General features: G+C 46.1%; 1 protein-coding gene across 1 annotated transcript in view; it reads left to right on the top strand.

The window, feature by feature from the left end:
• LOC126091888 (insulin-degrading enzyme) overlaps window positions 1–14,722 on the top strand; it is a 208,262-nt gene that overhangs the window by 92,002 nt on the left and 101,538 nt on the right. Inside the window, 2 exon segments of the mRNA XM_049907183.1 lie at window positions 1,914–2,116; window positions 2,200–2,400. Of these exon segments, the coding sequence (XP_049763140.1) occupies window positions 1,914–2,116; window positions 2,200–2,400 (404 nt within the window).

Genomic DNA, 14,722 nt, shown 5'->3' with positions numbered 1-14,722 from the left:
CATGTCATGGCCTCCACGCTCTCCCGACTTAACCCCATGCGATTTCTTTCTGTGGGGTTATGTGAAAGATTCAGTGTTTAAACCTCCTCTACCAAGAAACGTGCCAGAACTGCGAGCTCGCATCAACGATGCTTTCGAACTCATTGATGGGGACATGCTGCGCCGAGTGTGGGAGGAACTTGATTATCGGCTTGATGTCTGCCGAATCACTAAAGGGGCACATATCGAACATTTGTGAATGCCTAAAAAAACTTTTTGAGTTTTTGTATGTGTGTGCAAAGCATTGTGGAAATATCTCAAATAATAAAGTTATTGTAGAGCTGTGAAATCGCTTCAGTCATTTGTAATAACCCTGTACATGCGGCGCTGTCTACCAGTCATGCAGCAGCCGCGCCACCTAAGCGGCCAGCCAGCCAGCTAGCGGCCGCTAGACTTGGACTCAGTGGCTCATTCGAATGTTACCGTGTTCACGTCTTGCTTTGTCAACTTGCTCAGTGACATATATGTGTTGTGTTCATTTCGAAATGTGTGTGTTCAACTTGACAGTTTCCCTCTTCCATTTTGTCTTTAGCCTGTTCGCACTTTAAGCTAATCTCATTGATAAACAGTCTAAACCGCACTGCCCCCCCCCCCCCCCCCCCCCCCCCCCAATAAGCTCAAATATTTCTTCAGTTGAGTTGTCCATGACTTTTCCTTGTGCCTTCATAAATCTGTGATTACTTGTCTGGTCTTCATCATGTTCCACTTTAACAACTCTTGATGTTTTTACTGAGGCCATTGGTCATTTCCACTTCATCTCATTGTGTTTTAAACTTTCATTATTCCATTTTATCATATACTTCTTTTCTTTCTCTTCTGGATTTTCATTGTATTATTCGTCACTACACAAGGCTATGGTTGTAATCTTTATCCACACCTGCATACAGTTTTGCAGATCAGTATTTGATTTCTAAAGCTTTATTTAAACACAATATAGTCTGATCAGTATCACCCTTTGTCTCTGAGCCTTTTCCAAATATACTTTCTTTTCTCGTAATTTGTGGAACTGCAATCAGTTGAAACTCGTGCAGAGCTCTCAAAGCCCCTCCCCCCTCTCATTCTTTTGCCAAGTATATTTTCTCCACTATTCCCAGCACTATGTTAACATTCAGATCTCCTAGTACTATCAAATTCCCAGCTTCCTACTGTTATTATTCATTTTAATCGTTATCCGTCCATAACATTTCTTTTCATAGCATACTGAATATGACACTTTTTCTTGTAATGCTCCTGTAAGGAAAAAGGGCCCCTGCATGTAGGTTTTGTATAAGTAAGTATGTTAAATGCTTGAGTGAGGTTGGTACACAGATTTAAACTTGCACTAAAAGTTCAGTTGATTATATGACATTGTGGTGTTACTAATTGCATTTAAGGTTTGCAGTCACAAACTTTTTATTTTTCCATTGCTGTCGAATCTGTTTTGGAACTACAACTTTATTAATAATCTCTAATGTAGAAGTTACAATCACAGACAATCCACAACATAATCTCTATCAATAACACTTGTGTTTAGCCTCTGTAGTAGTATTTTAAACTTTTTTGTCAATTTCACATTGCTTTTAAAGTAACCCCCTATGTTTGTGTATGAAGGTTCAATCGATACTGAATCTGGTACTCTTTATGGAAGTACTCCAAGAATTAATATCTATGTAATGTGGTAATGTACTGTATTATGCACCTCCAATATTTTGCATAGTGTATAATGGTGTTTGAGTTACAAGTGCATTTGTTTAATTGTTGTTGAGAAGCTCTCCACTAAATCATTAGGCTTAAATTAGGTATGTTTTGCCCATGTCATCACTTTATATTACAATCTTATGAAGTACACATTTTTCTGTTTGATTGTTGAAATTTTCTTATGTTTTGGTATATAGAGAATTTGGACGAACTGGAAAAAATGACGTGTGAGCTGTTTTCAAATGTTAAGAATAAGAGTGTTGTTGCACCCCAGTGGCCTGAACATCCTTTTGGAAATAAACAAGTGCAGATGAGAGGTTACATAGTTCCTGTTAAAGATATTAGAAATCTGAACATTACTTTCCCAGTGCCAGACCTGCATCAATATTACAGATCTGGGGTAAGCCTTCATTTCAGCTGCATGTACTTGTATATTTTAAGCTTCTATTAAAACAAGGAATTAACTGACATATTATCTTGCAGCCAGGACATTATTTGAGTCACCTGATAGGACACGAAGGACCTGGTAGCCTTCTCTCCCATTTGAAAGCCAAAGGTTGGTGCAATAGTCTGATAGGTGGCTATCGGACTGGTTCCCGTGGGTTTGGCTTCTTTGTAATTAATGTAGATCTGACAGAAGAAGGCATTGAATATGTGGATAACATTGTTGAACTAGTCTTCCAGGTTTGTTTAAATATCATTTTGTTATTTCAAATATTAAATGTGTTTTGTTGATAATTTTGTACTGCTTACTAGGGTGTTGGTATCAAGTTTAGATTGCACGAGTAACAACCTTTATGTTCTTGTCATATAGAAAACTGTTTATGACACATCAATTTGGTAAGAAGCTGTTGGCATTCCATTCATTAGTCATAATATACAACATTGAAGTACACTTCATTCTTTATGAACGTAATAGTACTGTATTTGTATATTTAGGATAAATCAAATAATGGCAGTTAATCAGTATCAGCCACTATATCATTAAATAAATAAATATGTAGTGATTGTAAACTCTGTGTTGCAAATTATTGCTCTAATTACCATCTGTGCCAAATTTATACACACTCCTGCTCACAATAATTGGTTTTTATGATGAGTTTTGGCTGATAATTACCCATTTCAGATCCAGTCCATACTATTTATGCTAGTGATGCACTAATTGTCATTGTCATGCTCTCAAATAGCATTCACAGGGTTTAAAAGGAACTTTTAACTGAATGCCATATTCATCTTAACACTGAGATAATGCAGTGTGTCTAACGAAGGAATCCTGAAGTAAACACATACACACACACACACACACACACACACACACACACACACACACACACACACACACACACTATCCTATTTTTTGCAACCAACGGTTGCCTCGTCAGGAAAGAGGGAAGGAGAGGGGAAGACAAAAGGATATGGGTTTTAAGGGAGAGGGTAAGGAGTCATTCCATTCCCGGGAGCGGAAAGACTTACCTTAGGGGGAAAAAAGGACAGGTATACACTCGCGCACACACACACATATCCATCCGCACATGCACAGACACAAACAGACATTTGTAAAGGCCCTTACCCTCTCCCTTAAAACCCACATCCTTTTGTCTTTCCCTCTCCTTCCCTCTTTCCTGACGAGGCAACCGTTGGTTGCGAAAGCTAGAATTTTGTGTGTATGTTTGTGTTTGTTTGTGTGTCTATCGACCTGCCAGCGCTTTTGTTTGGTAAGTCTCATCATCTTTCTTTTTAAATATATTTTTCCCACGTGGAATGTTTCCCTCTCTCTCTCTCTCTCTCTCTCTCTCTCTCTATATATATATATATATATATATATATATATATATATAAAAACAAAGATGATGTGACTTGCCAAACGAAAGTGATGGCACGTCGATAGACACACAAACATACACACAAATTCTAGCTTTCGCAACCAACGGTTGCCTCGTCAGGAAAGAGGGAAGGAGAGGAAAAGACAAAAGGATTTGGGTTTTAAGGGAGAGGGTAAGGAGTCATTCCAATCCCGGGAGCGGAAAGACTTACCTTAGGGGGAAAAAAGGACGGGAATACACTCGCGCGCGCACACACACACACACACACACACACACACACACACACACACACACATATCCATCCACACATATACAGACACAAGCAGACATATACAGAGGCAAAGAGTTTGGGCATCTCTGCCTCCCATCTCCGGAGTTCTGACAGGTTGGTGTTAGTGGGAAGTATCCAGATAACCCGGACGGTGTAACACTTTGCCAAGATGTGCTGGCCGTGCACCAAGGCATGTTTAGCCACAGGGTGATCCTCATTACCAACAAACACTGTCTGCCTGTGTCCATTCATGCGAATGGACAGTTTGTTGCTGGTAATTCCCACATAGAAAGCTTCACAGTGTAGGCAGGTCAGTTGGTAAATCACGTGGAATGCTTTCACACGTGGCTCTGCCTTTGATCGTGTACACCTTCCGGGTTACAGGACTGGAGTAGGTGGTGGTGGGAGGGTGCATGGGACAGGTTTTACACCGGGGGTGGTTACAAGGGTAGGAGCCAGAGGGTAGGGAAGGTGGTTTGGGGATTTCATAGGGATGAACTAAGAGGTTACGAAGGTTAGGTGGACGGCGGAAAGACACTCTTGGTGGAGTGGGGAGGATTTCATTAAGGATGGATCTCATTTCAGGGCAGGATTTGAGGAAGTCGTATCCCTGCTGGAGAGCCACATTCAGAGTCTGATCCAGTCCCGGAAAGTATCCTGTCACAAGTGGGGCACTTTTGGGGTTCTTCTGTGGGAGGTTCTGGGTTTGAAGGGATGAGGAAGTGGCTCTGGTTATTTGCTTCTGTACCAGGTCGGGAGGGTAGTTGCGGGATGCGAAAGCTGTTTTCAGGTTCCAGAATGAGATTTTCACTCTGCAGCGGAGTGTGCGCTGATATGAAACTTCCTGGCAGATTAAAACTGTGTGCCCGACCGAGACTCGAACTCGGGACCTTTGCCTTTCACGGGCAAGGGCTCATCTGAGCTACTGATCCCCCTGCGGGTCCGGGGATTAGAATAGGCCCGAGGTATTCCTGCCTGTCGTAAGAGGCGACTAAAAGGAGTCCATCCCCCTCATGGGGGTAGTTAGCGCCTGCGTCCGGAGACGGACGGTTCCACGACCTATAATTGTGGTCTTTCTGGTTTTTCACTTCTCGTTTCTTCCTTCCTTTTGTTGGTTCCTTTCCTTGCTCTTCTCCACCTCACTGTCTTCCTTACTCTTTCCCTTGCCTTCTCCTTGCCTTCTCATTGCCCTTTTCTCCTTGCCTTCTCATTGCCCTTTTCTCCTTGCGTTCTCATTGCCCTTTTCTCCTTGCGTTCTCATTGCCCTTTTCTCCTTGCCTTCTCATTGCCTTTTTCTCCTTGCCTTCTCATTGCCTTCTTCTACTTGCCTTCTCATTGCCTTCTTCTCATTGCCTTCTTCTCCTTGCCTTCTCATTGCCTTCTTCTCATTGCCTTCTCATTGCCTTCTTCTCCTTGCCTTCTCATTGCCTTCTTCTCCTTGCCTTCTCATTGCCTTCTTCTCCTTGCCTTCTCATTGCCTTCTTCTCCTTGCCTTCTCTGGTCTCCGCCTCGGCGTTTGAGACAGTTTATCCTCTTTCTCCCTCTCTCTCTTCTTTTTCCTCTTCTTCCTTCCTCCCTGTGCGTGCCTGAAGGCCGACCCACGCGTTCGCACGCGTAGCCAGTGACGGGGTACCGCGTAAGTCCCCGCCCTGGGTAGACATGTAAGGCACGCGCGTACCCCCTGGTAAAGGCCAGGCCCGGGGAGGGGTGATTGCCTGAGCTGATACCTTCTGACCATGCCGATTGGTCCCTCCGTCTGTTTCTCGGGAGGTGTGACCTGAGGTGTAAACATTCACCTAAGGCGGGAGTGCCCTCTGAGATGGTCCCCACAAGGAAGGAGCACGCCATCGGAGACGCTGGCAATCATGGGGGATTCCTCCGCAATGGATTCCACTCCATCTCTCTCGACTTCTGCCCAAAAATGGAAACGTGACAAGCCAACAGTGACAAAAGTACTACCGCCTGCCCCACAGTTCCTCGTCGTTTCTCGATCTGAGGACGGAAAGGATTTTTCCTCTGTGAACCCTTTCGTTATCCAGAAGGGCGTAGATGCCATAGCCGGATCTGTCAAATCTTGTACCAGGTTGCGTAACGGTACCTTATTACTAGAAACTGAGAGTGCCTTTCAGGCACAAAAACTGCTTCGGGCCACACTCCTGTACACGTTCCCTGTCCGGGTGGAGGCCCACCGAACTTTGAATTCGTCTCGTGGTGTAGTCTATACTAGCTCCCTCGACGGATTGACTGACGAGGAGATTCAATCTTTCCTCGCTGAGCAGGGCGTGACGGCTGTCCATAGGGTCATGAAAAAGGTCAACAATGACCTTGTACCGACCCGGACACTTTTCTTGACCTTCGATAGTGTTAAGCTGCCATCGCGCATCAAGGCGGGCTACGAGGTTATTTCTGTTCGCCCCTATGTCCCGACACCTACGCGCTGCTACCAGTGTCGGCGTTTCAATCACACTCGACAGTCTTGTTCCAATGCGGCTAAATGTGTCACTTGTGGCAGGGATGCCCATGAGGGTGACTGTCCACCTCCGTCTCCTCGTTGTGTGAACTGTCAGGGTGACCATGCCGCATCCTCCCGCGACTGTCCTGTCTATAAGGAAGAACACTGTATCCAAGAAATTCGAGTCAAAGAGAAAGTGTCCACCTCGGCTGCTCGCAAGCTATTGGCTAGTAGGAAGCCCGCGCTGCTCCCAGCGGGGAAATACAGTACTGTCCTCGCCTCTCCTCGGACTACCAGGGAGGTAGCAACCCAGACATGCGATCTGACCTTCAGCACCACGGTCGTCCGTTCGGCCAGTGCTAAGATCGCGCGGTCGATGTCTCCTCTTCCTCCCATCACCCCACAGACACCAGCCCCTTCATCAGCTTCTGCTAAGACAAAGACACCGAAGTCAGATGCACGGGCCTTCAAGAAGGAACCATCCCGTGCAGACTTCCTACGTACCTCGACCTCCCAGCCTTCGACCGGTACTTCCACCAAACGTCCTTCCAAAAAGGCTCATAGGAAGCACAGTTCTCCTTCTCCGCCACGGCGCATTTCTTCTCCTGCGCCACCCAGCGGTTGCCGCCCCAGGCCGTCATCCGTTTCGCCTGGCCGCACCGCTGGTAGCCGAACATCTGGCCGTTCACCGGCGGAGGAAGCTCCCCCTCCCGGCCATCCTCCCGAGATGGCCGATGAACCTATAGACCCAATGGACGATGACTGTCCGCCTACTGATAGCGGCGGCAGTGCTCGCTCGAAGCCAGGCCCTCAGCGGCCTTCGAGGTGACCCCTTCTTTCATCTTCCTTTTCTTACGATGGCACTTATTCACTGGAATATTCGCAGCATTCGCTCCAACCGAGAGGACTTGAAGTTGCTGCTCGGCTTGCACAGTCCGCTCGTCGTAGCCCTCCAGGAAACGAAGCTACGCCCATGCGATCAAATTGCCTTGGCACACTACACCTCTGTGCGTTTTGACCTACCCCCTGTGGTAGATATCCCAGCTCATGGAGGGGTTATGTTGCTGGTCCGGGATGATGTTTACTACGCTCCCATCACGTTGCACACCGGCCTGCAGGCAGTTGCCATCCGCATTACTCTCCCCACTTTTACGTTTTCCTTTTGTACCGTTTACACTCCATCGTCATCTGCCGTTACCAGGGCAGACATGATGCAACTTATTGCTCAGCTACCTGCACCATTTTTGTTAACTGAAGACTTCAATGCCCACCATCCCCTTTGGGGCTCTCCAGCATCCTGCCCGAGGGGCTCCCTGTTAGCAGACCTTTTCAACCAGCTCAATCTTGTCTGCCTCAATACTGGCGCCCCTACTTTTCTTTCGGACACATCTCACACCTATTCCCATTTAGACCTCTCTATATGTACTCCCCAACTTGCACGCCGGTTTGAGTGGTGTGCACTTTCTGATACATATTCGAGCGACCACTTCCCGTGTGTTATCCATCTCCTGCAGCATACCCCCTCTCCATGCTCCTCTAGTTGGACCATCTCCAAGGCAGACTGGGGGCTCTTCTCTTCCAGAGCGATCTTTCAGGATCAAACCTTCACAAGCTGCGATCGTCAGGTCGCACACCTCACGGAAGTCATTCTCGCTGCTGCTGAATATTCCATCCCTCACCCTACTTCTTCTCCACGTCGCGTACCGGTCCCCTGGTGGTCCGCAGCATGTAGAGACGCTTTACGTGCTCGTCGACGTGCTTTACGCACATTTAAACGCCACCCTACAGTGGCGAATTGTATCAATTATAAACGATTACGTGCTCAGTGTCGTCGTATTATCAAAGAAAGCAAGAAAGCCAGCTGGGCTGCTTTCACAAGCACCTTCAACAGTTTTACTCCTTCTTCTGTTGTCTGGGGTAGCCTGCGCCGGCTATCTGGCACTAAGGTCCACTCACCAGTTTCTGGCTTGAAGGTCGCGAATGACGTCCTTGTGGCCCCTGAGGCTGTCTCCAATGCCATCGGCCGCTTTTTCGCAGAGGTTTCGAGCTCCGTTCATTACCACCCTGCCTTCCTCTCCCGCAAACAGGCAGAGGAGGCTAGGCCACCTACCTTCCGCTCCTCGAATTGTGAAAGTTATAATGCCCCATTCACCATGCGGGAACTCGAAAACGCACTTGGCCGATCACGGTCCTCCGCTCCAGGGCCTGATTCTATTCATATTCAGATGCTGAAGAACCTTTCTCCTGCGGGTAAAGGTTTTCTTCTTCGTACATACAATCGCATCTGGATTGAGAAACATGTTCCCGCATGCTGGCGCGAGTCTATTGTTGTCCCGATTCCTAAGCCGGGGAAGGACAAGCACTTGCCTTCCAGTTATCGACCTATCTCGCTTACCAGCTGTGTCTGTAAAGTGATGGAGCGAATGGTTAACTCTCGATTGGTTTGGCTCCTCGAGTCTTGACGCCTACTTACCAATGTACAATGTGGATTTCGTAGGCGCCGCTCTGCTGTTGACCATCTGGTTACCTTGTCGACCTTCATTATGAATAACTTCTTGCGGAAGCGCCCGACCGCGGCTGTGTTCTTTGATTTGGAGAAGGCTTACGACACCTGTTGGAGGGCGGGCATTCTCCGCACCATGCATACATGGGGCCTTCGCGGTCGCCTCCCTCTTTTTATTCGTTCCTTTTTAATGGATCGACAGTTCAGGGTACGTGTGGGTTCTGTCCTGTCCGACACCTTTCGCCAGGAGAATTGGGTGCCACAGGGCTCAGTTTTGAGCGTCGCTCTCTTCGCCATCGCGATCAATCCAATAATGGATTGCCTCCCAGCTGATGTATCAGGCTCCCTTTTCGTGGACGATTTTACCATCTATTGCAGCGCGCAGTGTACACGTGTCCTGGAGCACTGTCTTCAGCGTTCTCTTGACCGTCTTTACTCCTGGAGTGTCGCCAATGGCTTCTGTTTTTCTGCCGAGAAGACGGTCTGTATTAACTTCTGGCGCTACAAAGAGTTTCTCCCACCGTCCTTACGACTCGGTCCCGTTGCTCTCCCAATCGTGGAGACAAGCAAATTTTTAGGCCTTACATTTGACAGGAAACTTAGCTGGTCTCCACATGTGTCATATTTGGCCGCCCGTTGTACCCGTTCTTTAAATGTCCTCCGTGTTCTCAGTGGTATGTCGTGGGGAGCGGATCGAACCGTCCTACTTCGTCTATATCGGTCGATCGTCCGCTCCAAGCTGGATTATGGGAGCTTCGTATACTCCTCTGCACGGCCATCCATCTTACGCCGCCTCAACTCCATACAACTTCGGGGTTTACGACTTGCGATCGGAGCATTTTATACTAGTCCCGTAGAGAGTCTTCATGCTGACGCTGGCGAATTGCCACTCACCTACCGGCACGATATACTGCTTTGTCGGTATGCCTGTCGGCTACTGTCAATGCCCGACCATCCGTCTTATCGTTCCTTTTTTGACGACTCTCTTGACCGTCAATACGGGTTGTATGTCTCTGCCCTGCTACCCCCTGGAGTTCGCTTTCGTCGCCTCGTTCAACACCTTAATTTTTCACTCCCTGCAACCTTTCGAGTGGACGAGAGCCACACGCCACCTTGGCTCCAGGCTCAGGTCCGCGTTCACCTTGACCTCAGCTCGCTCCCAAAAGAGGTTACCCCCGGTTCGGTTTACCACTCCCGTTTTTTGGAACTTCGTTCGAAGTTCATCAACATGACTTTCATTTATACAGATGGCTCTAAGACCAATGACGGGGTCGGGTGTTCCTTTATTGTTGGGGCACAAAGTTTCAAATACCGGCTCCATGGCCATTGTTCGGTCTTCACAGCTAAGCTCTTTGCCCTCTACCAGGCTGTTCTTTACATCTGCCGCCACCGACATTCTGCTTATGTCATCTGCTCCGATTCCCTGAGCGCCATCCAGAGCCTCAGTGATCCGTACCCGGTTCACCCTTTCGTACACCGGATCCAACGCTCTCTTCAGCAGCTGGTGGACGTCGGTTCTCCGGTTAGCTTTATGTGGGTTCCTGGCCATGTCAGTATCCCTGGGAACGAAGCTGCAGATGCCGCGGCCAAGGCTGCGGTCCTCCAGCCTCGGACAGCTTCTTGTTGTGTCCCTTCGTCCGATTTTAGCAGGGTCATTTGTCGGCGCATTTTATCGCTGTGGCATGCCGATTGGGCTGCACTTACAGACAACAAGCTTCGGGCCTTAAAACCTCTTCCCGTGGCTTGGACGTCCTCCTCACGCCCTTCTCGGCGGGAGGAGGTAGTTTTGGCCCGGTTAAGAATTGGACACTGCTGGTTCAGCCATCGCCATCTGCTGACAAGTGCGCCGGCGCCGTTCTGCCCATGTGGGCACTTGCTGACGGTTCGACACATTTTAATGTCCTGTCCCAATTTTAACACACTGCGCCTAGATCTTAACCTGCCAAGTACTTTAGATGCCATTTTAGCGGATGACCCATGAGCAGCAGCTCGTGTTCTTCGTTTTATCAATTTGACAAACCTTTCTAAGGACATTTGATGATGCTGTTTTTTAATCCTATGCCTGTCACTCTGTCTTTTATCGTGTTTTCCCTTTTAGTTGTTGTTGTCAAGTTGTGCCTCGCGGTGCATTCTTAGAGTAGTCAGGGCGCTAATGACCATTGAAGTTGTGCGCCCTATAACCACAAAAAAAAAGAAAAAAATGAGCTACCGAAGCACGACTCACGCCCGGTACTCACAGCTTTACCTCTGCCAGTACCTCGTCTCCTACCTTCCAAACTTTACAGAAGCTCTCCTGCGAACCTTGCAGAACTAGCACTCCTGAAAGGAAGGATATTGCAGAGACATGGCTTAGCCACAGCCTGGGGGATGTTTCCAGAATGAGATTTTCACTCTGCAGCGGAGTGTGCGCTGATATGAAACTTCCTGGCAGATTAAAACTGTATGCCCGACCGAGACTCGAACTCGGGACCTTTGCCTTTCGCGGGCAAGTGCTCACCATCTGAGCTACCGAAGCACGACTCACGCCCGGTACTCACAGCTTGACCTGTGCCAGTACCTCGTCTCCTACCTTCCACACTTCACAGAAGCTCTCCTGCGAACCTTGCAGAACTAGCACTCCTGAAAGAAAGGATATTGCGGAGACATGGCTTAGCCACATTAATTAATAATAATTTTACAGTTACCTCTTCATATCTAAAAATTAAACTATTGAATAGACGGAGTTGTCATTCAGAAATTCTTTGAATTTGCTTTTAAATGTTGGTTGGCTATCTGTCAGACCTTTAATACTATTTGGCAAATGACCAAAGATTTTTGTTGCGGCACAATTCACCTCTTTCTTGCCCCAAAATATGATGTCGTATGAAAGCAGTGAATGAAAACAGGCATAGTAGGCTAATTTACTGATATGTTTATCACCAAAATGTGTAGTAACCCTAATAGCATAAGTAGCTGAACCTAACTGTTTCAGCAGATCGTCAGTGTGTTTCTTCCAGTTCAACTTCTCATTAATGCACACAAGTTAAATATCTCAAAAACTAAAATCAATATATAATGTACAGAGCTATCTGTTAGCAGCTTTTTGAACTATTTTAAAACTTCTATATAAAATTGTTGTAGCTCTCACTATAAACATACCTTTTGTTGCACTCATCTATCAATCTTAGTTTTCAAGATATTTAATTTTAATTTGCCGGACACACTATACGTGTACGGGAATAATTCGCTACTTGCCAAATAGACATACGGAGCAGGCATGTGACACTATAATTAGTTGCTAGGTTTTCAGGGTGGTGTCCTGTCCATCGATTCCTGCCTTTAGTCATATTGTGCCATATTTTTTTTTTTTTTTTTTTTCCTCCACTTCGATTCAGTGCTTCCTCGTCAGTTATTCGGTCTACCCGTCTGTTCTTCAGCTTTGTTCTGTAGCACCAAATTTCAATGACTTCTCTTCTAAACTGTTTCAGCATCCATCTTTCACTTCCACATAATGGTACACTCCGGACAGATATCTCCGTGAAAGTTTCTCTCCTGCTGTTAATAATGACCCTACGAGGTCCTGGCCTGGCTGGGGTAAGTCTGTGCACCAGTGGGGCTCGAGCGGCAGTCGTCAGCCTGTGCCCCGATGTCGCTGCCGGAGTCGAGAGGCCCCGTTTCATTTCATTTCATTTCATCTGGCTTGGCGTGAATGGGTTTTCCCACAGACTGTTTGTGGATTGAGCACATTAAAGGTTGTGTGCTAGACTTTACACTTCCTTCGTGTCAGTATTTTGACCCACGATTTAGGGAAAAAGGCACCTGCATTTTTTGGAATTGGAATTTTTACATTCTTCTTCATATCGGGCGGTATTTTGCCTGTCTCGTACAAATTGCACACTAGAGAGGTCTAGTTTTGTCGTGACCATTCTCCGAAGAATCTCAATAACTCTGAGGGAATGTCTTCTACTCCAGTGGCCTTGTTTCAACTCGGGTCTTCCAGTGCTCTAACGAGTTGTTCTTGCAGTATCGATTATTCCGATGGAGTGGTCCAGTCCAACTTGTCAAAACCTAACCTGAAATTTTTCGTACAACTACAGGATATATATGCCCTGGGACAACAGGGAAATCCAGGAAAAACCTGGGAATTTTTTCATCTGGGAGAAACTATAGAAAAACATGGGAATATTCATTGTTTCAGTTAAATTTTTGTAGTTTTCACTGGTAAGAACTGATACTCTAACAAAGAATTTTACTTTATCCCACTATCGCAGAATAATGCTACGGCAATAAAAATGAACGAGAAAGTAAAACCGACGTAAAACTTCAGTTGCAAAGAAAATGTGCCATTTACACCCACAAAACACAGTGTACACAAACGAGCCTGCTGACAGCAAAATGTGTCAGAGACTATGCAGTAGTTTGTAACAACAAACTGCTTTCGAGGCACCTTCCTCGTGGGCCTTGTTTCGAAGAGCGTGACATCACAACTGTTTACATTTCTGACAGGTTGCGGGAAAATATTGCAAATCGTGCTTTGAGAAGCGTCGCTTTCGAAGTAAATTTCCTTTTACGAAAGATGAATTATGTTACATTTGAGAATGTGTAATGAATTTCTTAAATCGCAGAGCATTAGACTCTTGTGCAAAACTTGACACTGAGACCAGCTACTTAGAAAAATTTTAGATGCAAAAGTCCAGCCATTTATGCCATTAAAATTTTACTGACACTTTTATGTTTGAAATATCTTAAAGGGTAACACTCACTAAAAAGTGTTAGTTTTTTTATATTTATTTTAGTTCTTTCGTGGATTACAAATTACACAATAATCGTGGTGAAAAGTATAATTATCCTTCAAAAAAAGTGTGAAGTGAACTCTTGAGCAGTTTCTGTGGGAATGTAAGTGCTTTACGGAACTTGTACTCAGCCAGGTAACCTCTGAAATGTTCGGTGCACAGCAGTGAACTTTATAAACGTGCTCATCAAAAATATTCAACTGCTGCAATTTAAGCTGTGCCCTTATGATCCTGCCTAACCACACCTTCGGAAAAGAACAGCAAAAACTTTTTGATGCCCCATATTGTACGTGAAAGATTAGCTTTGCTTGTAGCCATATTCTATGTAAACTTATTTAAACCATTAACTTTTGTTGACTGTGTGTTTGCGCTGCTTAACAGAGGTTGCTATTGACTGACATCATCACATCTCCTATGCTCTGAAAATCTGCTGTCATTGGCTGGCAAAATCATATGGCATGAGCTATAATTGGTTGACAAAAGTGTGTTGCAATCTTGACTTCATTGCTCCGAGCAGTGGCAGGCTTTGAGACAAACTGAAGCACACACTCGGCTACTTAATGGTCTTACCGAGGGAGAAATCCGTACTTACCTCCTTGATCAATGAATCACTGCTGTCCATCAGGTAATGAAAGAGGTTGATGCAAACCTAGTGCCTACATGCACTCTCTTTCTCACGTTTGATCGAGTTGTCCTTCCATCGTGGATCAAGGCAGGCTATGAAGTTGTCATGGTCTGACCGTATATTCCAAACCCGATGCATTGCTATGTGTGTAAACTTTACAACCACTCTTGCGTGTCCTGTCATAACATTGCCAAATATATTATTTGTGGTAGGGATTCTCATGAGAGTGATTACTTACCACCTCCTTTCTGCTGTATCAATTGTAATGACTACTACACCGGCCCATCCCATGAGTGTCCCTTGTATCTCAATGAGCAGGCCATCCAGGAGATCTGACTGACTGAAGGGAAAAGTACCCTACCCTGTCACTCACAAGTTGTTGGCTAGTCGAAAGCCCTGCATTTTACCATCTAGCACTTATTCTTGACATTCTTACTATGCCTCGCTCCTCAAAGGGCATGGCCATACAGACTTGCAACCTCCAGTTCGTTACTGCAGTTGTGATATTGCCCAATGTCACAGTAGCATCTTTGTCTCCTTCTCCTACAGCTGCGCAACAA

The sequence above is a fragment of the Schistocerca cancellata genome, chromosome 7 (genome assembly GCF_023864275.1).
Source record: "Schistocerca cancellata isolate TAMUIC-IGC-003103 chromosome 7, iqSchCanc2.1, whole genome shotgun sequence".
Classification (NCBI taxonomy): domain Eukaryota; kingdom Metazoa; phylum Arthropoda; class Insecta; order Orthoptera; family Acrididae; genus Schistocerca; species Schistocerca cancellata.
The sequence above is the reverse complement of the archived record's forward strand: the minus strand, read 5'-3'. Positions and strand labels throughout refer to the sequence as shown.